Here is a 26,029-nt window from a genome sequence, read left to right on the forward strand (position 1 = left end):
ACACAGTTTGAACATTAACACTGCACAGTGTTTACAAACAGTTAAATAAAAAGCTTAAATAATGATTAAATTAAAATGTGTTGTACCTAAAAGTTAAATAAAACCTGTACTGTACATGTAAATGTAAAAATAATATATAATAAAAATATTAAAAACTTTACTCAAATAAATATTAAATTAAATTGCATTGTGTTTTAACATTAATTTATATTTAATTTAGTAATTCCTGCTGATAAACGCTGTTCTTCTAAACTTTCCATTTATCAAAGAAACCTGAAAAAATTCTACTCCGCTGTTTTCAACATAATAATAATAATAAATGTTTTCTGAGCAGCAAATCAGAATATTAGCATGATTTCTGAAGGATCATGTGACTGGAGTAAAGAAGCTAAAAATTCAGCTTTGAAATCACAGGAAAAATTACAATTTAAAATATATTCAAATAGAAAACAGTTACTTTAAATAGTAAAAATATTTCAAGATTTTACTGTACAATTTTTGCTGTACTTTGGATCAGATAAATGCAGAAGATTTATTTAAAAAAACATTAAAAAGTTACTGCCAAAAAACGTTTGACTGGTAGTGCATCTATATAGACCCCAAATTAAATAATTTGCTAATATTTTAATAAACGCAAGGAAGTATACCGCTTCATATCAACTTATGAATCAACTTTCATGGAAGATGAACTGCTGTAATGTGGTATGGCTGTAATACTGTTTCAACAGAGTGAAGCTATAAATAAGAAGGTCATTGTGCTGCTATCTCAGGCATGAAGTATGAACGTCACTCCCCACATACTGCGCACATATTTCTTTACATTTTCTACATTTCACGCATATGCTATAATATACTTTAAAGGAGTATATAAAACCCAATGTCTAACGGAAATGTAGCTAGAGAGACTAATTTTTCTTGGAACATATGTGCTGGAATGATTTGAAATTCATGAAAATTAAGACCTCGTCTCACAGTAATATAGCTGCTTTTGTGGGAAAGAAAGAAGATTTCAAGGTTGAAGGAATAAGTGAACCTGACAAAACAGTAAAAGGAATTCAACATCACCAATTTAATGACTTCCCTGTCAAGGTGAGTGATGGTGGTGACTGAGTATGAGAGGAGGGGGAAAAAAAAACATCCAGTGCTGATGGTTTTGAAAACCATCCCTCTCCGGAGATGATTCATGTGTCCTTTTCACATATCTGGGAAGCGAAAAGCAATTACCATTCCATTTGCAGCGGCCAAGCTCGCATTACAGAGACTGTGTTAAACTCGGTTCAAAAAAGAAACACCTTTTGGATTAAATTACAAGCACAGCTCTACAGAGATTTCCTATTTTTGTCAAATTTAGTCACTGGGCGCCAGGAAGGACAGCTGCCTGTAGGAGGGCTCGCAGCAGGCAGTGTAAGGAGGGAATAATTGGCTGGTGGAATTGGGCCCAGGCTGTACCGTCTCCTCTGGGACAAAAGTCAGATTCACTGGCCTTTGACTGAAGCTGCCATCTTCCTCCCTTGTATCTGTCACCAACCACAAACATGACAACACAAGCACCATCCGTGATGAGGACGTGCTTTTTTCCAAATTTGCATAATGATGTGATATTCCACTCCTCAGGGCTACGGGGCATGTTTGAGGGGTGTCTTACAGACCAATTTTTCCCATGTAGATTTTCAGCAGTTTTTAAGGAGCTAACATGCTGTGCAGAGATATACAAACAAGCTTTCCGTTCATAACGGGGCTTTATGCTGACAGTGAGGGACCATTTTCACATTTCTGGGTTCGGGACATTTGGAATAAATTATAGCAGGGTTAACTTCTGCAGATGTACGTGGGAGACCACAGCAGATATCATTTTTGTGTCCCCATTTGCTTTAATAGCAAACATGGGAATTTAACAACGCAATACAGTCTTACAAATAAAAAAAAAATTCCCAGAAACATCATTAATGACCAAAGATGTTTGTTTTAGTTAGCTTAGAATAGCACACAGATACTCGATTAGCCTGATTAGCTTGATTTATACACTAAACATCTGCATTTACCCTGCGTGAATTCACACGTCTTTAATGTAATTATGTAGTTTCAGTTATTACAACAAGTGAGGTTTAAGTATTCATTTATTAATTTTATCTAGTTCAAGAAATTATATGGTCAAATTTGTTTTAGTATGCACTATATAGTAATCATAAACAGATTTTAATGTCATTTTGTGTACTTAGTAGAACTATTTACTGACTGATGATGGAGACCCAATGACATCATGACCCCAAGTGTTGGCGACGCACACTCAGCTTTATGCAAATAAGCAGCGATGCGGCATCTACAAACGTGAGTGCAGAGAGTGATCCACAGCTTATATACCACAGTCAGATTGCCTACTAGAAACTGATAGCTTATTGAATAAATCACTTAAAAGAGGATGTCTAATGCTATTTCATGCATTCTGATTTATTTACAATGCTGTTGGATTCTCATGCTAAACATGACCAAAGTTTTAAAAAACGAGTTGGACTTATGACCGAGTATTTCTGTGCCAAATGCACCTCTTCAGGGTTAAGTTTTGTAAAGTTTTTTCAAGTATGACCAGGGTTGCCAGGTTTTCACAACAAAACCCGCCCCATTGCTACTCAAAACTAGCCCAAAAGTAGCCCAGACGCGTTTCAAGGGAGGTCCCCCACCCCCGTTCGCGGTGGTAAAATACACGTCTTTTGGCGGGCTTCCTCTGGTAAAATTAGCATTCCAGGGGCTAAATATTACGTTGGGGTTGCTTAAACCCGTGGACATGAAAAACAACCCGCAGCAACAGTGTTAAAGTAGCCCGATTCTATGGGAAACCTGCAAACTTGGCAACACTGAGTATGGCCCTGTATGGCATCATTCTTTGTATGTGCACTTCTCCCAGAAGAGCACATAACAGAGAGAGCAAGAGCACGGCCATCAATATGCTTCATTCAGGAAGTTGTCGGCAGCAGTGTTGCCAAGTCCGTGGTTTTCCCATGGAATTGGTCTACTTTAACACTGTTGCTGCAGGTTGTTTTTCTTGTCCTCGCATTTAAGCTACCCCAATAACGTGATATTTATCCCCTGGAATGTGAATTTTACTAGGGGAACCCTACCAAAAAACACATACTTTAAGCCCTGGAATGTGATTTATACCGTGGACCACACACTGAAACGTAATTGGGCTAGTTTTAAGTATCAATTTGGCGGGTTTTGTTGTGAAAACCTGGCAACCCTGGTCGGCAACACTGTACAGGACTTGTTTTTAGGCAAATGTGGACCAAATTGGATTTTTGTTTTCCTCACATGTGACTCTGATAATTTTTTTTCATGGCAGTGTGAACAGCACAAACCGCATGGAATCTGATCTTTTCATTTCGATTTGTGCCACTTCCATATGTGGTACAAGCTTTGCAATGCAACCACAGTCTAAACAGTCATATTGGAATTCATATTGGAATATTGGAGTGACTTTTACGTCACTCTAGATCAACATTCATCACGATTCTGTGCTCAAGGGAGTGAGTCACTTCAAAGATTTTACATACCCATTATTATTAATAATAATAATAATAATAATAATAATAATAATAATAATAATAAATGTTTTCTGGGCAGTAAATCAGAGTATTAGCATGATTCCTGAAGGATCATGTGACTGGAGTAATGAAGCTAAAAATTCAGCTTTGAAATCACAGAAAAAAAAAAAAAAAAAAAAAAAAAAACTTATTTAAAAAACATAAAAAATCCAAAAACTTTTGACTGATAGTGCTGACAGAAAAAAAAAAAAAAAAAAAAAAAAAGCCTGACCAGCTAAGGAAGTGGACAAAATCCCTCTAAAACCACCCTGCTGACCAGCTATAACTAGGCTAGATGCTGTTTTTTTCAGCAGGTATAATGGCAACTCTATATATAAGCAAAAAGAGGGAATGCATCATAAAAGTTTCAAAACTCTGCTCTCTTTAGTTACATCTTTGTCTTTATTTTTCATATTGGCGGTGCGTTTTGCTGGCTTCTGTGGCAGATCACACAATAAATAAATGCATAATTACTTATCTTATATGCAAGTGTTGCCAAGTCCACAGTTTTCCTGCAGAACTGGGCTACTTTTTCACTGTTGTTTTTCAACTCCGTGGGTAGAATCGAACCCCCCAATATTTATATTTACGAAACGTGATTGAGCTAGTTTTGGACTACTTTTGAGAAAAATTGGGCAGATTTTGTTGTGAAAACCTGGCAACCCTCTTCGTATTGTTCTTTTGCGCATGCGAGTCAGTTCGGAACAATGATCTGTTGACACTGGAAATTTGATACTGGCCACATTTAAAACAAAATATGAAGAGCTACACGAAAAAATCAGGTCTGAGTTAAACACCAAGTCTTGCAGTGTTGACACAGCCTTACATTTTGTTTTTGACCACAAAATCAACAACGTCACCAAAGAAGGGTTTTGGTTATGAGGGAAAGATAACCTTGTTCAGCTTCCCAAAGAAGCAAGCGTTAAGGCAATTATTTATGTTGATGTCAGCTTGCACAAAAACTTTACGTGCTTGTGACTCTTTAGCTCCGCCCATGGCACGCCTCCAGGAGCTTGACTGCTTTCGGAGAGAAGAGGTACAGCTGTATCTTTTATAAATCTGATAAAACCAAAGACTCTTTGGAGATATGAAGGATGCAGTACTAATCTATAGGTATTCAAGATTAACATGGGATTGGAAGGGACTGTCTTGCGTCCTCTTTAATCACACAATATTGAGGCAGTTACATGAATCTAAACCAAATACATGGTACTGCAATAACTGGAGGTTGCAAACACGCCACTTGCCTCATCAGCTCCTGTGCTGCATGTTACTAAGGTCACAACTCATAGATCAATAGCCTAAAAATATCATTTCAAAATGTGCAGGCTATTCTGGGCCAAGCAAACATGCCGCGTCTGCTCAGTACAAACGGAGCACCCCAGGCTGTTAATATTGGAGGCAAGCGCCACATCATTAGGGGGACAAATGTAATCTTTTTTCATGTTTACACATGCAATCATTGATACGCTAAGTGGTATATTTTGGAAATCCAATCTTGTGTCTGAAGAGAAGAGAGCAATTGTTCACACCGCAGGGAATACAGGCCTAATCCTGGTATTTTCACAGACCCTAAATATAGTAAGCCAAGTTTCAACAAACTGGCTTGTAAAATGTATTTGCACCATCTACTGAAAATTGACATCTGTTTTGACAAAGCATTTCAACTGTCATATTAGTGTAATCATGCACACAAAGTTTTAAGACACTGACACCAGAAGCCTTGTGAAAATAATTAGTCAAGTGTTTGCTTTGAGGCTGAACTAATAGAGCCTGCAGATCAGAAAACAGCTTTGACAGCTTTTACAAGTCCCTTATTAGCTGCATTAAAACCATAACATGCTAACATGCAATTAGAAGACAAATGTTGCATGAGGTTTCTTTTTTGCTTCTTCTCTCAGGCCTCATAATACATGTTCAGCAACAAGAAGATGGCACTCAAAGAACACTTCAACTGCAGGAACGGCCAGGTGAATATAGATAAATCTATCAACTTATGTCAACTAGATTAATACGTAAAAGGAATAAAAGTGAGGTTTGATGTTAGCTCGAGATTGCCATCAAGTTCAGAAACAAGGAACAAAACGTTCTCAGCGAGGCAGAGGGGAAATGGAATAATGTTGCTAATGCTACCTAGGCTTGAACATTGATTACTATGGAGTGGAGGCAAAAGACTTAGCTACTTTAAACCTCTCGGAGTTTCTCTACCCTGGAGCTCAATTTATTGACCATGCACTCAGCAAAGCAGAAAGTAAGTAAAGAGAGAGACAAGGCATGTTAAATCTCTTTAGATAAGAGGGAAGTAACAGGCACTCAAGGACTCAATCAAGTGAGCCCTGTAGAATTCAAATGAGAGGCCCAAAAAGCAGAACTGATGGAGGCAAGTGTTCCTGATGCAGCTTCTCCCAGGAGAAAACGGTGCTCTTGTTGGATTATTAGCATTGACTTACAAAGTCGGCACTAATATTAGTGACTGAGATACACTCTTATGTGTGCTGATACTGCAAATAGGTGAAAAATGGAATTCAGTTCAATCTGTACTTCCCGTTTAGGCCATTTGGCTTAAAGTCAGTTAGTTCAACATTTAAAGGGGTCATATGACGTTGCTAAAAAGAACATTATGTATTTGGTGTAATGCAATGTCAATTTTCACAAAGCTCATCGGTCTAAAAAAGCATGGTGAGCTATGATTAGGCAACTATCAAGTGCGTTGTGATTGGCCTGTGATGGATATGTTATGCCCCTTACCATGTTGTGAATCCGTGTCCCAGCGCGACAAGACAAAATCAATAAAACCCATTATAAACGAGGGATGTGTTGCATCCAGTTGGGACATAATTACAGATTACAATAATTTATACTGTCTTTTTACTATGTCTGCATTTGTGATCACAGAAATGACAAAACTCGCTCAAAACTTGCGTTTGAATAGTCAGTAGAAAATTCTTTAAATATGAAAACGTACTTACAGGCTGTGAGTCAGATGCGCCAGACTGTCCTTGCAAAGTTAAAACTGCCCCTTATAGAAACAGCCTTTGTGCACAGCCACATTGTAGGCTACTCTCCCAGGTTCAGTCTTCTGTAAAATGTGCTGCACAAACTCAAATATTTGCATTTTATTGTTCTGGAACAGTGTTGTAAATTTAATTTAACCACTGATTTCTTGTTGTGTACTCATTTGGAAGGCCAAACAAAGTAGTTTCACTTTTGTAATGAAAGACAGCGTCTCCACAACATGGCGGCTGCAACAATACTACATTGAGAACAATAGTTCATACTTTCGTTGTGTATACATTTGGCCGGTGTTATACAAATCTTTCCACACCATGCTGTCAATTTGTGGAGGTGTGTTTGAATGAGCCATTTTAGGAAGGTGTGGCTGAGTCTTAACTTTTATAAAGAAGATATAAGAAGTTATACAAGTTACAAGTTGTTTTATAAAGAATATCTTTTTGGGTTTTGGGACTTTAGTCTTTGCAACTTTACAGATCTTATATATACACAAACAGTAATGATACAGGGATGTAAGTTAGACAAGAATTGAGCAACTGAGCGATTGAGGTGTTTTGTTGCTGTATGTAATAATGAATGTAGTAGTCGTCATTTACTCTCGACATATGAGCCGCTGAAGATGCAGTGGATTACGTTTATGAAGGAAATGCGCCTCTTGATCTACATAAATGCATCTATGTTCGCGCAAATCATTCGTGATCCAGCTTCACCTACAGCAGAAGTGAGTATAAGTTTTTTTTTTTTATGAATCTCTGCAATCACCTTTCCTAATAACGTGCTAGTTAGCAAGTTTCGCGGCTAAATGCGTTAAATGCAGCTAAAGTAAATGGTCTCTCAGGGCAGCTCATCACTCCACAGAGAAAAGAGAGGGGCGGGGCAAGCAGAGCTCATTTGCATTTAAAGGAACAAACCCTCAGAATGGGATGATTTTTGCAGAGCTCATTTTGACAAGCTAAAAAGGGTGTTGTTTTACACTACCATTGAGAATTTTTAACCAAAGTATATTATAGACTTTTCAATAAAAATCCTATTCAACTTGTGGAAAAGGGGCATCCGATGACCCCTTTAAGGAATGGTTAATGTTTATTGATAAAGAATCAGGAAATAAGCGACTATTTTGCTTCTGGAGTATATTTAGTGATCTGTAATGTTTGTACAGCAGGATTAAATGGTCTTCCTTTGGCTCTAGCACACTACGTCAAGCACAAATATTTACGATTTGTAGTCAATTGGTCTATATTGGTTCATTTTTATTGCTAGGGCAGTCCTGCTGTTGCGTTAGATACATGTTAGTGTTTTCCATCTAAATTTATCCAGCCTGTATTCAGGAGTCCCTGCACTCCACAAGATTGTTTCCAACCGTAACAATGCGTTAAAAAATCCGTCGGCTGTAATAGATCCTTTCGAGAAAGAAAGTATAAGTCGCGATGAGCATGAGATGAAAACACAGAGTCCGTACACACGTTTAAGTCTGTCAGTGGCTCATCATAATTTATTTTCTGCTAAAATGTACAGCATTTAAGTGACCGACTAAAAAGGTAACTCATAAATACAGGACTGTTGCTCTGTTAATTAGTACAGTCAGGATATCCCTCTTACGTCAAACTGCCATTCTGTACAGGTACAAAGGCTACAAAATAAGCTATACAAACAGACACCGATACAATTTACCTTTTTACATGCCATCTGTTTTTGTCTATCAACAAGGCTACTGCTCTACATTTCAGTAAAATATAAATCAGATGTTTTATAAAGATAAAAAAAATCTACAGATGGAATGAAAATGTAAGTTTAAAGGCATTTCATAAAAGACCGACTTTGGAGTAAATTGACACTCATCATCATCATCATCATGATCATAATAATAATTTTGCAACTCTGCCCCCGTTTGAAATGTTCGCGTTTCCCCCTCCCCTTTGATTTAGATTTCTACATGTACAAATACTGACGTTGACTGTTCTTTGCTATTGTGACAGAAATTGCTTTAAATTGTATAAAAACAGAAAGCTGCCTCAGGTAAAGAAACTTGTTATAAAGTAACAAATTATACACAATTAGCAATAGAACCTTCCAAGCCGAACATGACGATGTTTTCAAATCTTTACAGTATTAGAATCAACAAAAATAGAGTTTAATTTTTCCTTCCGTACGAGGGAAACCTAACCAAGGCCATACATTTAATATAAAATCGCTTGCTATTAAGCACAACACTGTACAGTACTACTTTGATGCACTGTCACTAACAAAGACGTTATAGCATGCTAAGTATAACCTTACATTTAAAAAAATATAAAAGTCGATTTACAATAATTTAAATAATATGAAGGCATGAGTACAGACTTACATATATAACCTTGCGATTGCTAAAGGTACATTGAAAAGGCTCTTTTGTCCAAAAACATACAATGCAGGCACATTTAAAGGTTCCATAATGCAGGTTCCAACTTAAAGAAAACGTAACCTCCATTCAACTGCAAAGCAGTTCGGGGGAGATTGACGCGTACACAAATGTTACATTTTAAATCTTATGCTGTAAGGCTTCCCATAAACAGGGGAAAAAGCTAAAATTTAGCTGATAAACAAAACTTTTTTGCATTCTTACCAAGTGCTGGTTCTTTCACAAAGATCCATAAAAGCGAACATTAACCGTGAAAACTAAATACCTCAAGTCAACTAGCTGACTTTGCAACATCACGACCTTTCGCTTTCAGGTCGTTGATTATCGTCTCATATAAGGCCCGTTTAAGGGTTGTTTGGACATGCCGGTATTCACGTAACCATGATGGCCTGCGGGGCTGTACATCATATTGCCATGGGGAGGGGCCTGCATGGGCTGCTGCGGGTAAGGCTGAGTACCCATCATGCCCATCTGCATAGAGTACTGTGGAGATTGATTCATATAGGCAGGATTGCCATGGTAGCCCCCGTTCATCATGGGCTGCGTCACTCTGTAAGTGTTCATCGCCATATTGACGTTAACGTTCATGGAGTTGACATTGTAAGCCGGGGCGGGCATGAGGTTCACCCCCATGTTCATCCGCGGCGGCATAGCCAGCGTCCTCCCGGGAGCCTGCATGGCTACGGTCTGGGGACCCCTACCGTACATCTGCTGCTGGTGGTGGGGCGGCAGAGGGGCCGATTTGGAGCGGATGGACACGGTGTGGTGGTGGTGGTTCTTGGGGGCCATTTGAGTTTGCAGCCTCTGAGACTGGGCCAGGTTCATGTTGGGTGTACCCATGTTGCGCTGCAGCATCATGGGCGGCGGAGTCATGTTGGGCGGCGGAGTCACGGTGGCCTGCGACTGGGGACCTCCGCCGGGTTGTGACAGCGACACCAGAGTGGGATTGTGAGGGCCGAGCTGCGTGGACAACGAGCCGTTGTTGTTTGCATAGGATGAGATGGAGTGCGAGGCAGAATGGCTGAAGGGCAAGGTGTGGTCCATGATGGTATTGGTGAGCTGTTGTAGCTTATGCAGGCTGAACGTAGCTGAGTGCTGACCATAGTGTCCGCCTCCATACTCTCCCTGGCCCATTCGGTCATACAGGCCCAGGTTGCTGGAGGGATTGTTAGATTCCGGGATGTCGGGCAGTTGCATGGGTGGAGCGAAGCTGGCCGACATGGAGCAGTGCGACAGAGGCTGCTGGTACTGGTGTTGTGAGTGTTGGTGATGTTGATGGTGCGGATGGTGCTGGTGATGGCTGTGGTGGTGGCTATGGCTATGCCCGTGCCCGTGGCCGTGCCCGTGTCCGTGTCCGTGCGGGTGACTGGGCTGCCTCTCCGGCACGCAGCCTTGTGGTGACTTCACACTGCATCCCTGAGGGGAGCTCATGCTGGTTTGCTGGAGCATACTGCAAGCGCCAGTATTGTTCACCACAGGACCGGCCATCTGCTGGGACACAGCACAGCTGCTCTGACTGTGGCTGCCACCGGAGGAGAGGTTGCCATAGGAACAGCTGCTCTGGGAGGAGGCGCCTGTTCCTGCTCCTGTGCCACAAATGCTGTTACCCAGCGTGGAGTCGTAACTGCTGGGATTCTCGTAATTCTCTGTGGTGCTCTCGATGCTGCCTAAGTCACTGAAGCCGCTGTCCACCACCTGCTGAGAGTGGTCCGACACCGAGGGCACATCCATTATTGGACTCGTCTCCATGTTGTTATGAAGCGAGTGCACCGAGACGGTGCCCTGATCGGGGCTGATCTGCGTGTAGCCGCTTTCTAAAATAGACACCGCTGGACTGTTGACTGAACGGACAGATTGGCTCGGGTGAGAATGGACAGAAGACAGAGGGCTGCTGTGATCTGACTGCTGGCAGTCGTCCACAGGAGTCATCTGAGGGCTCTGCTCAACGTGAACATACCGCTGTAGGCTGTGGCAGGCCTCTTGAGTCTCCACGCAATCCTGAAAGTGCCTCTCCTGCTCAGACTCTTGAGTCAGAGACTGCACCGCTTGGGCCGTCTCCATGTCAAGCTCGGGACAAATGTTATGGTCCTCTTTTATTGCCGGGGTCAACGGGCCCATGTGCTTTTCTTCAGGCCGTTGACTGTTATCCTCTTCCTCTGTTTCAGAGTCTGGAGGATGATCTGAGTCCACAGTGTCACCCTGTTGCATGCCCAAGCTCTCGAGAGTGCTTTCAGACGCAAGCTCCTCTGAGCAATGAGGCGGTGGGTCTGCAGGGCTCGGCTGCTCCTCAGAAGTTTTATTGTTATTACTAGGAGTTGGAACTGGCTCTGGGTCTTCCGTGAGGTCTCGTTCTGGGAGTGGCACCGGGTCGTCCGTTCTCTGCTCGTGGCTGTCATCTTCATCATCCGCATCATGATCGTCCACATGAGATGGTTCTGGCTCTTCGTCCTCATCCTCTTCTTCATCTCGTTCACCCGGGCCCTTACCAACCCTGCCTTCTGCTTCACCCTCTGGCTTTAAGTCTTTGACTTCTTCTGTATTTTGACTTGGCTCTTCCGCATCATCTATTGGACCTGATTTTGTCTCATTAGTCTCTTCAGCGCATGGAGAGTTTTCCACCGTTTCAGATTTATCTGTTGGCTCATTCTCATTTACTTTGTGAGACTCGGGTGGCTCTGGAGTGTGAGGCTCTGAGTCGCAGTGGTCCAGCTCTGGGTCCTCTGGTCTGGGCTCTCTAATGGACTCGCATGGTTCTGAGAATGAGGCAGGGCTGGCGTCCTGCTCCTCTTCTTGCTCCTGCTCCGCTGTGACCATCGGCGTCTCAGGAGGTGTGTAGAGGTTGAGCTTAAAGCCCATTTTGCGCTCCTTTAGTCTCCATTTGGGAGGACCTCGTTTGACACCTTTGGGCCAGCCTTTCTTCCGTTTTAGCGGTCGAGGATTGTCCTTTTTCACTGCTTCAGAAACACAAAAAAGACGTTCCATATTAATCCTTCAAATACGCAACAAAACAGTATGTGCTGTGAATATAAACAAGTATGGCTTTACCTTCCACATTCCCTTCTTCTTTAGATTGATTTGAGTGATTGTCATCTTCATATCTCCTTGGTCTTCCAGGTCGACGCATAGATAATCTCTGGCTCTTCTCCTCTTCCTCATCCTCACTGCCAACCCTCCTGCTGGGTTGCGGCAGAGGGCTTTCTACATCAGAATTTTCGAAAGGCTCATCTAGCACCTCTGTTCTCTCAGAGATGGTCTCGGTAGTGACACTGCTGTTGATTCGTGTTCTCCTTCGCCCTCTCTTCCGTCGCAGAGTTGGTGCCCGCTAAGAAAAAACCAACAACAATATACATTTAAGGGGGCTGTTCACTTAACAGAGAAGTGCATATTGTATGCTTGAGAACATCTTGTGCTTGAGAATGGAATAAATATAGGGAGATGTCAAAGACTGTTAGACCTAACAACTGTCATAGCAAGAGCTGGCCACTTTTTTGTCGAATTGTCCCTAGTGCCCTTTAATCCAAAAAGCAGAGGTTTGGAGGAGACAGATACGGTCAAGGGTGATGCTAAACATAGGGAAATGTGGCTACGTTGTGAATGGGTTGCTTCATGATCTAAATGCAAAAGCCCATCATTTAGACCACAGTGCCTACACCACAGGCCATTCATTTGGAAAGCTTAGCCTGCCCAAAACCCCAAATGAGAGTGTGCAGAATCAAGCTGACCACAAGTTCCTCACAACATACTCTCCCCCAGGCATTCTGGGATAGCAGTACCCCAATGCAAATAATCTGCAGCATTACTTGGTGATACAGAACCAAGATTTCCCACACAAATCATGAAAGCAATATTACTTAGTTATGGACTTAAGGGCTGATGGAAATTTCTGACTAATGGATAGTTTTGGATCCTTTTTCCATCCAACTAAGTACACTTCCCAAATGATGAAGGAAATTCAATGTGAACAATGATGATACAAATAGAACTAAAGAAATGCACAATATCACTGATTCTCTGATTCTAAACTTTACCTTTCGCTTGAGCCCCTGCCCAGACTGGGACTTGATTGCACTGTCTTCACCATCATCCTCGTCGTCGTCATCATCATCATCATCATCACTGGTGCTTTCTTCGCTCACTTCGAAATCTTTCCCAGCGTTGTTGGCAAACACTGAGTCCGAGTATCTTCTGCTGAAATTCTTGCACTTGGTTAGTGGAGGTCTTGCGCTACTGTAGCTCATCCCTGATGTCAAATTCCTGGTTGACGCACTACAGCCTGCACGACGATCTCCTGCCTGTTATGCCACAAAAACACAAACATGAGCTTGTCTCAGCCGCTCTGTACAGGCTGAAGCCAAGCAGACAAATAACATCTCAGTTATCCATTTTGCTTCCACAGCGCCCCTGCAGTGCAGAGATTGTCTCTTGATTAGCCGTTGATCTCAGCAACATTTATTTTTAAGCGGCTGTGGAAGATTACATTTCATGGGACATTCAGAGGCATTAATAATACAGGGCTTTGATTTAGGTCACTCAGGAAGCTGGGTTACTGTTGAAAGTGCTTTCAGCTATCTCTGTGAACTCACCCTGAACTCCTGAAAGGCAAACGATGGGATAAATTTAGCCCACTTTTCATGCAAGCATCATCTTGTAGCTAATAATGCAGAGCCAAGGAAGGAATGAGTGACCTGCGCTCATCGTGATGCTTACTGAGTAAGTTTGAATTAAAAACATAAGCTCTGAGCTGCCACCAGAACAGCCTTTGATCATCTTACCAATTATGGTCGAGTTCAGCATTATGCAAAAAGAGCCAGGCTGTGTCAGAGGCCAAAAGGAAACAATAAAGGGGCATTTTACAAAATCTGCTGTTTCCACTGCAATATCTGCAACAGACATTAACAATGGAGACAGAACATAGTAATTTGATGCGAGACAGCTGTAATTGTAAACTGGACTTCAAGTAACCCTGTGGAACGTACTGATCAAGCCTCTGTATATGCCAGGAAAACGACCTGTATGTTTGTTGTGTATTTATATAAAGGTTGTTGCAGAAAGTTTACTCTCTAAGGATTAATCAACATGATTAAAAGATTAGTTCACTTCCACAATAAAAAATTCCTGATAATTTAAATCACCCCCATGTCATCCAAGATGTTCATGTCTGTCTTTCTTCAGTCGAAAAGAAATGAAAGTTTTTGAGTAAAACATTCCAGGATTTTTCCCCATGTACTGGAGAAAAAGCGGGCTGAAGGTCCAACTGCAAAATCATCCGACATCTTTGTTTTACCTTTTTTTTGTAAAGGCCGTTTGACTTTCTTTGCAAGCTCGCTTTGTAAACACTGGGTCGGTACTTTCGCCCGTTTCCACACATGCATGATTGAGTAATGCGTGAGGTCGAGCTAGTGCAAGGTTTTTTTTTGGCCAATGGCCAATCGTTTTGCTAGATAAGACCCTTATTCTTCAGCTGGGATTGTATAGATCTCTTTGAAGCTGCATTGAAACTGCAGCTTGTACCTTCAACCTGTTGGCCATCATTGAAGTCACCTATATGCAGAAAAATCCTGGAATGTTTGCTTCAAAAACCTTGATTTTTTTTTTTTCTTTCACTGAAGAAAGAAATACATGAACATCTCGGATGACATGGGGTGAGTAAATGATCAGGAAATTTTATTCTGAAAGTGAACTAATCCTTAAAGGAACAGTGCATACTTATTAGGGCTGTCAAATGATTAATCGCTATTAATATTAATAGTTTGCCTAATAAATTTGTGTGTACTGTAATTATGTATATATAAATACACACAAATTAATGTATATATTTAAGAGAAATGTTATGTACAAAATATTTTTATTTATATATATAATATAAATTATATAAAAATTATAATAAATACATATACTTCTAAATATTTACATGAATGTGTTTGTATTTATATATACACCTAATAATTACACACAGTACACATACATATATATTAGGCAAACTTTTATTTTGGATAGCCTTAATACTTATGGGGGCTTTTTTGAAAATATTGGTATACCTATGGGTGTCTGTGATTACCACAACAACATGATATGATTAGCTACACCAACATCACTGACAGCGAGCAGAAAGTCTTACAAGACATGTATTTAAAAATTAAGTAATCTGAGCAAGTAGTTCATCTGCCGTCATAGATCTTTTCTTTGTTTGTGGACATGAAGTCAACAGAAGAAGAATGATAGAAGCCTGATTTTCTGCCAAATCAAACCTGAAAGCTCTGAATATGAATCATTATTAAAGGCTTATCATAGTGATTGCAGAGTGAAGCAAAAATGTGGGTTTTAAACAGATTAAATTTATTTATGTATTTGTACTGGCTCTATAATTTGTTTCTGATGGGAAATTGAACAATAAAACCTTGGTAGTTTAGCTTTAAGTATTAGAGTACTGTGTACTTGGACAGAAAACATAAAAACTGGGTTCACTAAAATCAGGAGAGTTCAGTCTCTTATCAAATCATGAATAGACCTTTAAGCCTACCTGTGCTATAGCACTCTTCAGCTCTCCTGGTGGGCTTCTGCAAACTAAAGCTGGAGTCCAGCTCAGGCAGTCAGGATCAACCTCATGAAGCCGTGGCTTCATTCTCAGCCTATCCATGTGCTCCTCAATCAGCTGATGTCTTCGGATGATTACAAACCTAGACAAACATAGGAAACATTACAGACTTACAATCAGAAATTGTAATTCGGTATTAATGCACATGCAAATATAGCTATAATTGTGTCCACACCCCTCACTCTGGAATGTGGTAATGTCTTTAGAGATGATGCAGTGTACTGAAAGCATGTGAGTGAATTGTCAGATTGACAGATACCACCACAGTCAAACCCACCTGCCATCCTGGAAATCAATCATGTTGAGCTGCTGAAGTGTGGTAGCGATGTCATGTGGACACATGCCCGTGGCTCGGCTCATTCCCCTGATGCTGACACTCTTATCTGGGTGGTTGTGCAGGTACTCCAGTATGACACTTTTCCAATAAGCCAAGTAGGACAGACGACCCAGATCAGATAGAGGCTTCTCTGGGGAGCCAGCCTGGCCCTCTAGCCTGGAAAGTAAGTAACCTGGAAAGACAGGAAGAGAGACAAAGAGAGGAGATGAGAAAAGACTGTTTATGAGTACTGTCGTCAGACAGGGTTTCAGTGTCACTGTGACAAAACATAAAACAACTCAATCACAATTTATGAAGACATGGAGTAATGCTTCCATGCAGCTTCTTAAGGTCTTGCAGCACATTTCACTAACTTGGCTTGAATGATATTTTACATATAAACAACTGCAAGATTCTCAAAGCCGAACAGTTATTTGTAAGGAATTTAACGTTTATTGATTCTAATGGCTAAAGACTGGTCTCAGTTCTTGTGATGTCAGTGTTATGTTGAAAATAAAACTGCCCGCTGTTCTTCAGAAAAATCTTTCAGGTCCCACAAATTCTTTGGTTTTTCAGCATTTTTGAGTAATTGAACTCTTTCCAACAATGACTGTATGATTTTGAGATGCATCTTTTCACACTGAGGACAACTGACGGACTCATATGCAGCTATTACAGAAGGTCCAAACACTTTACTGATGCTCCAGAAGGAAACACGATGCATTAAGAGCCAGGGGGTTCAATGGGTTCAAATACACAAAAACGCTGAAAAAACAAAAAATCTGTGAGACCTGAACTATTTTTCTGAAGAACTGCAGGCAGTTTAACTGCTTAGGACAAACAAGGAACTCAAGAACAACTATCACTAAACAACAACAACAAAAAACACTGCTGTGGATCATTCAGGTAACAACACAGTATTGAGAATCAAGTGTATGTAAACTTTTGAACACGGTCATTTTTATAAATTCAACTATTATTTTCTTTTTTGGACAATATGTAAATGTCTTTTTTGTGAAATATCTTATTCAGGTCAGTACTAAATAAAAAAACTAACATGCATTTTGTATGATCTCTCTTATTTTGGTAAAATAATTAACATTTTATGTAAACTTTTGACTTCAACTATGTAATTTCAATTTTAAACTGACTAATAAGAGTTATTTACATATAAAGAAAATATTTGGTCTTACTTTTGACTAGTTAAATTGTGAGCTGATCTTGTGCTAAGCAAAGTAAGATTTAGATTATTTTTTTACACTCCAAGCATTTGTCTTTTGCATTGCAAATGCTCTTCTGATTCTACAAAGAGTAAATCAAAACATTCACAAGCAAGCAAATTAGATCATGCACTACATTCAACTGTATATAGACACATGCAAACCCAGTACTCAGTACAATGAAACAGGCACTCTTTCCATCATGACTGTGTAGTCTGAAACATCTTTTTGCTTCCACGCATTGCATGTGTTCCTGTTGCAAACAATCTTATGCTCACATCTCTCAAGACTTTCAAACCAGTTAATGAATAACTTACTGAAATCAATGAGGAACCTCCCAAATCCTTGCCTTTGGTACTGAGGCATGATCATTATGCAGGAGACATTGTACTTCTGCTGGCAAAGCTTTTCCTGTGGGAGAAAAAGAGAGAAAGATAGAGTGTGTCAGCGCACTGCCAACGCATGCAATTCACTGCACCTGCTGTTGTCCTGAACTGAACTAAACAACCACAAAAAACCCTTCAAACATATTGCAGAAAAGGTTCAGATCCAAAAACGAGCACCGTACAAGAAATCCTATCTTTAGCAACCCACTAGATAACCCGCTGTTAATTTTACTCCACTGTCATAGGATATATACTTCATAACATATCTCAGAGTTGTAATACCTTTGAGAAGTATCCAACAAGATGACAACCCTTCTCATCATTTTGTGTTAGAACATAGAAGAGAAAAGGCTCCACGTCGTAATACAACGTCTTGTGGTCCAGAAAAAGTTTTGCAAGCAAACAAAGGTTTTGGCAGAAGATTTTGCTGATATTTCCATCAACCTGAGCAAAGATGACAAAATGGGAAACAATTAGAGTCAGGTAGGCCATACAAGGACAGCTGGAGCACATGTGAAAATCACAACTCAAACTAGATAGGTATCAAGATATTGAGTCCTCTAAGAATTGGCTTAATCTGACATAATTAATTCATGCAAGTCTAGTTCTCATTCATGTGTCTTTCGACAAGCTTGGCACTCATAGCCTTTTAATCTCTGGACATAACCCCCTCTTGTTTTAATTGCAAATGCAGATGATAAATTAGGATGTGGATGAAGTTGTGCATGTGCCCCCTGTGTGAGATTTAAGAGCAAGTACTGACCTCAAACACAGAGAGGTTATCCTTCCTGTAGATCTCATTAGCTGGCGGGTGAAACCACCCACATTTCTTTGAATGCCTCTGCAGAATGTCCTGGCTTTTCATGTACTTTAAGCAGAACTCGCAGAGATAAAGCTTCGGTAATCTGAGGAGGTGAGCAGCAATTAATTATAACGAAGAATGTGGCATAAGTTACAAGAGCAGGGAGAAACTCTAAATCACGTACTAGTTTACATTTGCTTAAGGCTGTATCTGGCAAACATGCTGTAAAAATGTTTCTGAATTAATTTTAGACTTACCTTGAGTATTCTGGAGGGTATGGTGAGGAATACCAAGTTTGTACTTCATATTTCCCAAACTCAATCAAAGGAGGGGATTGTCCTTGATCGCCACCGGTTTTCTGTTTTTGAAATAGATCACACATTAGAACAGAGTTAAAATACTTACAAGAATTTGATTTTTATATATTTCAGCCACAACGGTAAGGTGTTTGCTAAGGGTTGTGTAAAGATGCTAAGCTGGGCTGCTGGTCTAAGGTGACTTATGCTGGACTCCCATTAAGAAAAATGCCTAAAACCTCTCTGAAAGTCCAGACTGGGAGACCAGTTAATCTCTCTCTCTCTCTCTCTCTCTCTCTCTCTCTATATATATATATAGAGAGAGAGAGAGAGAGAGAGAGAGATTAACTGGTCTCCCAGTCTGGACTTTCAGAGAGGTTTTAGGCATTTTTCTTAATGGGAGTCCAGCATAAGTCACCTTAGACCAGCAGCCCAGCTTAGCATCTTTACACAACCCCAAATATATGTATGTATGTATGTATGTATGTATGTATGCATGTATGTATGTATGTATGAATAGTTCAGATGCAAAACCAGCTAAAAGCCATCTCGGTCAAAAATGAGATAATGATACTGACTGAATGCTCCTGACACATATTATACGTTCATCAAATACTTTTACTTCAAACTCGCTAAATTCCAGCCTCAGCCCAATCAGAAGAACCAGTACTTACATAGAAACCTATACAAAGTAGCCAGAAAGAAATGCTAATTTTAAAGAAAAATGTCAGATGGATTTAGAGGCTTTTGCATCTGAACTCTTCATATATAACATAAATATAACATATTTTTTTTTTTTGAAAGAAATTGACTTAGCGATTGTTTTGCTAGATAAAACCACTAACCCATTATTCATATAAATAAATTTAGATTAATCTTTATTAGGACTACTAAAGTGATTCAGTCAAGAGCAATGAGTGATTTTCTGTCTTTCTTTTGTTGCTTGATTAACATCAATGCCAGAGACAACAGCAACTAAATTAGGCTCCTGTCTTTTTAAAACCGAACGCACAGGTGCAAAGTATTGAAACACGTCCAATATTCTCCCAACTGTTTACGTTCACATAAGATGTAACCAAGCATGTTTACATAAATACTCATCAAAATGGACAATGACATCATTTTGTGTGTATTTCTCCGTTTATGAGCCACTAAAGAGTACACGTGTGCTGTGTGAGAGGCACTGCTTCGGTGTGCACTCAAAAAAACGGGCCGAATTGAGAACTCTTTTGCGTCATCAAATCTATTAATATGTCTGCTCTTCTCTTACTCCCAGATATTGACATTAACGTTTTATGAGGCGTGCAGCAAATGTATGGTAGCTTATGTCCCGCTGGATAGATCAATAGGGTATGATACAGTTCATACGCAACGTTTCGTATCTAACTTCCTAACCACACAACAGGTTCGTTCTGAATGAATCTCTTCTCAAATCATCCCTCCCTAACATTTTTGTCTCACTTTTATTCATTGATAAAAATGTTGACAGATTTTTAAATTATTCGTCAACAAAATTATCACTGATTGGCTCCCATTGAAGTCCACTATATGGAGAAAAATCCTGGAATGTTTTTTTTTCAAAAACTCTAATTTCTTTTCGACTGAAGAAAGAAAGACATGAACATCTTGGATGACATGGGGTGAGTAAATTATATTTAATTTTAATTCTGGAATTGAAATAATCCTTTAATTTTATTTTACACTAGCAATATTTAGGTCAACGTTTTCAACTAAGCTTTTATGTAGTCGAAAAACTGCAGTGAGCTCTTAAACCTTCTCTTCAGTTGACAACGGGTGGTTTACTCTCCACACCTTTGCTGTGATCTCCTTGACGTGTCTGAACAATTTCAGATCCTCTTCAGCCACATGGTCATTGAGTAAAGTCATCCTTCCTTCCTGCGGCTCTCTTCTTGAGCACCTCTCGGGATTAAAGGCTGTGAGAGGTCAGAAAAAAAAAAAAGATCTTTAGAAGTCGATATTTGCAGAATATAGTAAGAAGAACTGAAAAGATGCTGACACAAAACCCAAAGCTAATATAAACAAGCACTAACTAACTTGGACTTGATAACACGGCATTCAAAATCACAACTGCTAGCATGCAAATCACTAGAGTCATGGAAAGGAAGGCTGATAGGAAAGGCTCATATCAACATTGCTGGCCAACACACTAACCTCAAACCTTTAACCACACATCACAGTTTGTTTCTAGGCAACAGTGACCTCTAAACAAATACTCCATTTGTGCAGAGGTTGAGAGGGAACCAAACCAGGAGCAAGGGTCATTTGAAATGCAAACACTTTACATTAAAGTGCTTGTTACTAAAGGGAAAAAGCATTAACAACTTGGGTTTGAGAGGCAGGTGTGAGCAGCATGAGGACGTGAGCAGAGAGCAGAAATCTAAGGCTTTAGTGGCTTCAGAATTAATACAAAAAATACTGAAGAAAAAGGTTAAAACCAAAAATGCAGAGATGCAGTATTAGTTGAAAAACAAAAAACAAAAAAATCCATGTTATTTTGCTTCTAAAAATGAGGAAGATGAGTTAAAACGGTTGAAGATGAAAAAGCCAGTCGGCCGTTTGGAGGTTCAGGCCCCTGTGCTTACCATGGTTTGGGTCTGGTTTTACTCTTCCGTCTGCCAATCTGCCCTTCCCTGGTGTGGGGTTCTCCCTCTGCGGGGAGGCCTTAAACCTAAACCTGCCTAGCAGCTTGTGCTTTCTCAAGAAGGGAGTTCGTTTGAAATGGAGCGCCGACTTAAACGGCCGGCCCCGCTTGGGCGGCCATCCTGAGGCTGAACCGGACAGGGATGCTAATTTACTACCGAAACCCTTGACGGACTTCTTTCCTTGCAGCTGCAGGGACGTTTTGGGCGAGGTGGAAACGTCCTGGCTGCGGCGCGCTCGCTTGGGCGGTGCGTAGCTGGGGAGTCCCTTCTGCCGGGACTGTCCCTGAGTGGTAAAGATGTGAGACAGTCCATCAAACAGTCCCTTCAGCTGGTTGTTGCCTGGGAGACTACTGAGGGACGGGCCGCTAGACTGGGAGGAGGAGCTGTGGGGTGAGTGGGCGGAGAAGGGCGAGGACGACTGGGCGGGGTTCAGCGAGATGGGGCTGTGTCCTTGCGAGGGGGACGGGGTAAGGAGAACGCTAGACGGGGCGTTTAACCTCACACCTGGCGTCGTCACGCTGCCGTGGCATTTCCGATAGCCCCGCTTCCTCTGCCTGTGCTGATTCGAGGAGCCCGACGCCTCACCGCGCAACCGGCGGCCCAGCGGCGAAGGTGTGAAAAATTTGGAAAGCCCGTCAATGAGACCTTTGGTTTTCTTGTTGATTGGGGGCAACGTAGTGAGGGTGGGTGTGGATGTGAGGGGGTCAGTGAGACTCCTGCCGTCTGTGGTGGGTATAAAGGTGCTTGATGAGGGTGGGGTACAGAAAGTGCTTATGGAACCCCTACCATGCCGTGCTTTTTCAGACAGCTCAACGGATCCCGGACCACCACTGTCAGACCTGTGAAAGTAGACGAGACGATGGTTGCGATTAGAACACGAGCCACAAATGAACGCGTGCACATCTCGACTGTGACTAAGCCTGAGCCTCGGTTCAAGAGCCTGATTTCACAGTTTCAACAACACGTTCCACCGTGTCTATCAGTGCTCATCAAGCCTTTAGGAGAGATGTAATCCCTAAAGTCTTGCACATTTAAAAGCGTGCCGACCCAGACTCGCCCAGTCCGACTGACAGCGTTCCTACTACACAGCCATATGTTAAAAATAGACTGGCAAAGAATGCCCCAGGCTAAAAGTACATTGTAGCAGCCATGCTAATTTTAAACCATTCGGATGAAAGGCTATGAAAACCTACATGTACTCTCAAGGCAAGGTTGTGAAGGACAAAAATCAGAGTAGGCCATCAAAAAGAGCATTGCAGTTTACAGGCAACATACTGATGCGAGACCTGTAACCTTAAGCCTGAAGCATAACGAACGAGATGGATGAAGTGACTTATCGTACATTGTTGGATGTGCTAGATTTTTTCTTGGCCTTCCTGGCTTTGCATATCGCCTTTTGATCTGGGCCGCTGTCTTGTGTAGCAACCGTTTTCCCTCCTGCTCCTTTGGCCTGCATACTTGGCAGATCCACATTCCTGGGGGAGGTCCAAGGAAAAAAAAAAAAAAAAAAAGAGAGAGAGAGAGAGAGAAAGAGGGTGAGACAAAAAGAGAGAAGCATTTCAAGGATGGTTCATCATGTCTGCAGCCGTGACACTTTTCAGATATGTCTTTGTAGTGCTGAGCAGAGATGACCCGCTGTGCTTTTCCCTTCATTTCCACTGTCTTGAGAAGAAAAGAAAAACAAGCTTTCTACAGGTAACACACCAACAAGGAAGCACTGAATAAATGGCTTTGAAGTTGTGTGGGGTGCTCTTCTACTGACATGGCTTCAGCCTTCTCATCCTCTTTACAGAGGGAAAACAACAAACGAACACAAATTAAATGATTAGACCTTTATCAGATTTTGTGTAACTAATTACAGCTAAATTTGCATTGGTGTTTAATATAGAACTGAAGCTCTCAGATATCTTGTGCAGATACAGAAGCAGACAGATAACAAGCATTATTAATTTTCTATATTCTTTTGATCTTGACATTGAGCATGAATGAAAATCTTGACCCCAAAAAAAAAAAAACAAGACAATCAATCAAATGCATAGCCTGTTGCTAACTTAGTCAAAACTATAAACTATAACCAATGTGAATATACTTTCTAGTCAAATGAATACAGGTTTGTCATTCTGTCTGTGGCAGACTCACATAGTCCCACAGGGCCATTCACACAGGAAGCATTCTTAAAGCAGAAATGCAGACAGACGTCTTTGGTCTCGCTGTTCTGTTAGCTTCTCACACTATGATTAGCAGAGTTATTTTTGCCATAATTAATCACACTAAATTAATGTGTTAAATTGACATCCTTAACATGCAAGTTTTAGTTAAAGCATTTTCTTTCACCCATAACAGAACCCAAATGAAATTTGATGGGATTTTGCATGGCAGAATGTCACCTCCCTCCAGCAGTTTCAGACATTCAGCACTGAAGGCTCTTGTAAAATTAAGTGAAATGAACCTGTTCTGCTCTATTGAAACACTTTATGATGCTGCTCCCTTTTTATCTTGGCACTTACATGCCCATTTCAGACAAACTGCCATTAACTGAAAAGGACAAGCACAGTCATTTGCAAGCCAGAGGCGAAATCATTAACAACGAGAAAGAGACTGGAAAGAGAGGGTGAGAGAGAGAGAGAGAGACAGCCACTAAATAGTTCAGGACGCAAGGTACATATCATCTTACTATTATGTAACCAGAAGCCTTTGTGTAATGGCACATTTAACAGCTTCACCTTGAGAATGGAAAAATCCACAGAGGCAAACAAAAGCCTAATGTACCTTTTGGCATTCTGGAGAGCGGTGGGTCACAACACTCCATATGGAAACCCCTGTCACAGGAGTCGCAGAAGAGCATCTCGTCCTGGATCCACAAGCACGCACACACACAGAGAAACAATGTGTCAGACACGCAAAAAAATAAGACGCAATCTACACAACACAAGTAAACAACATCCTGCAGTAAAAGTGTCAGAACACAAGCAGTGCTCTGACACTATAAAAGACGTCAGCAGGAACTGGGCCAAGGCCATCAGTGCATTTGAAAAGAACTTACAGCATTCTTCCCCTGAATCTGACAGGAACTGCATGTTTTGCATTCGATGCATTGCCATCGCAGGGCCTTGACATTTGCAGTCAAATCAGCGGAGAACTTCAGGCATGATGGATGGCCTTTGAGGAGAAATGCGGAATAAAACAAACGGGCTTTAGAGAGAGAGAAAAAGAGAGAGAGTCTCCAAACATGCTCAATTAAAAGAGCGACATTACCTAATCCTTTAACTTTGGCAGGAAACACAAAAGCCCTTGCTGAAACATTACAGGATAAATGTTAACAGAGACTTAATCAAGCGGAGAGAGAACATCAAAACGAAACAAATGAAAGATTCCCCCGACCGTGGATCAGTTAAATATTTACACGTGGCATCAACAATGCGAAAAGCCATGCGTGAAGACTTTCCAAAATCGGTGTCTAAAAGCACTGTATTATCAAACACTTCTGAGCAGCTAATTAAGGATAATTTGATCTTAACGAGGCAGAAATGGTACGCGCGTACACCGTAATGGCAGTCGATCCGTTATAGTCATGTAAAAGCATGCACTCCTGTCCCTGAGGGCTGCGAACCAGCTGCGGTTTACAGTGGGAGTGCATTTTCTATACTTTCATGAACACTTAATGAAAACCACCTCTGCGTTGTTAAGTCAAACTCAGCCATAAAAATGTCACCGGGAGAACAATTCCTTGTGGCATTTCAAAATCACTGTTCAAAACAAATTACGACATAAGAGCAGGTAATTTAACAGGAACATGGCAATTCTGTCTGGAGGAGGGAAAAAATAAATAAATTAGACGAAAGGAAACAAGCAAGCGAACTTGAAGCGGGGGGGAAAAAAAACATCTTATAAACTGCACACCTTTCAGCTTGAATCCATCTGTGATTGTGTAAAACCCTTCTACCAATACTTCTACAGAATAGACAATTTTTATAGTTTAAAAAAGCTGCCTTCTTTAGCCTTCAAGCATCTTGAGATATTTTACCACTCTTCTCAAACATATAGCCCTACACTAATCACCAAATACCCTCACAAAAAACATACACTTCCAGTCAAACGTTTTTGAACAGTTGGATTTTTAATGTTTTTACTATTTTAAATAACTGATTTCTATTTGAATATATTTTAAAATGTAATTTATTCCTGTGATCAAAGCTAAATAACATTTTAGAATATTTAAATAGAAAACAGTCATTTTAAATTGATGTTTTTAAGTCACAAAAAAAAAAAAAACATTACAAATTTTACTATTCAAAAACTTTTGCCTGGTAGTGTACAAGCTATCAATAGCCTTCATAACACACATATGTGGACATTATCATGGAGACCTGGGATAGCACTCATCAGATGGGGGATTCACCAACTACTATTGCCACTAATTCTTCCTCATAGCAGGAATGAACACAAGGGGTTTTTACTAGTGAACACAGTTATACAGTCATTGTACAGTCATATCTCCATTGTGAAAATGGATCACTAAATAATTAAAAATAAAATAGATTTATTAACACAGTGATAGGTTCAATATTCATCTATGACCATCTTTCTCCCTGCCTCATCATCAGGCTGGACATTTCCTGGGCTGTTTCAAAGACTTATACAATCTCACTGCACTCTGATTTGTGATGTACCAAAACGTTGTTCACCAAAAACAGTGTTTTCCAGAAAAAAAAAAAAAAAAAAAAAGAAGAAGAAACTGAATCTGGGCTAAAAATATGAATCGT

At 40.6% G+C, this 26,029-nt stretch overlaps 1 protein-coding gene across 6 annotated transcripts in view; it reads right to left on the reverse strand.

Moving 5' to 3' along the window:
- Positions 1-8,054: 8,054 nt before the first annotated feature.
- Positions 8,055-26,029, reverse strand: part of kat6b (K(lysine) acetyltransferase 6B) — a 35,251-nt gene continuing 17,276 nt past the window's right edge. For 4 of the 6 annotated variants that reach the window (XM_051125539.1, XM_051125541.1, XM_051125538.1 and 1 more), the window contains exons 4-17: positions 24,310-24,425; positions 24,036-24,117; positions 22,609-22,741; positions 21,207-22,105; positions 20,416-20,537; positions 18,565-18,665; positions 18,269-18,410; positions 17,788-17,949; positions 17,437-17,530; positions 15,861-16,092; positions 15,509-15,665; positions 13,017-13,280; positions 12,034-12,310; positions 8,055-11,942 (exon numbers count right to left, since the gene is read on the reverse strand). In XM_051125539.1, the coding sequence (XP_050981496.1) occupies positions 9,310-11,942; positions 12,034-12,310; positions 13,017-13,280; positions 15,509-15,665; positions 15,861-16,092; positions 17,437-17,530; positions 17,788-17,949; positions 18,269-18,410; positions 18,565-18,665; positions 20,416-20,537; positions 21,207-22,105; positions 22,609-22,741; positions 24,036-24,117; positions 24,310-24,425 (5,414 nt within the window). In that variant the 3' untranslated portion in view covers positions 8,055-9,309. The remainder of the gene's footprint in view (positions 11,943-12,033; positions 12,311-13,016; positions 13,281-15,508; positions 15,666-15,860; positions 16,093-17,436; positions 17,531-17,787; positions 17,950-18,268; positions 18,411-18,564; positions 18,666-20,415; positions 20,538-21,206; positions 22,106-22,608; positions 22,742-24,035; positions 24,118-24,309; positions 24,426-26,029) is intronic. The other 2 variants (XM_051125543.1, XM_051125542.1) reach the window with 2 other exon arrangements.

This window comes from Labeo rohita, chromosome 13, assembly GCF_022985175.1.
Source record: "Labeo rohita strain BAU-BD-2019 chromosome 13, IGBB_LRoh.1.0, whole genome shotgun sequence".
NCBI classification, from domain to species: domain Eukaryota; kingdom Metazoa; phylum Chordata; class Actinopteri; order Cypriniformes; family Cyprinidae; genus Labeo; species Labeo rohita.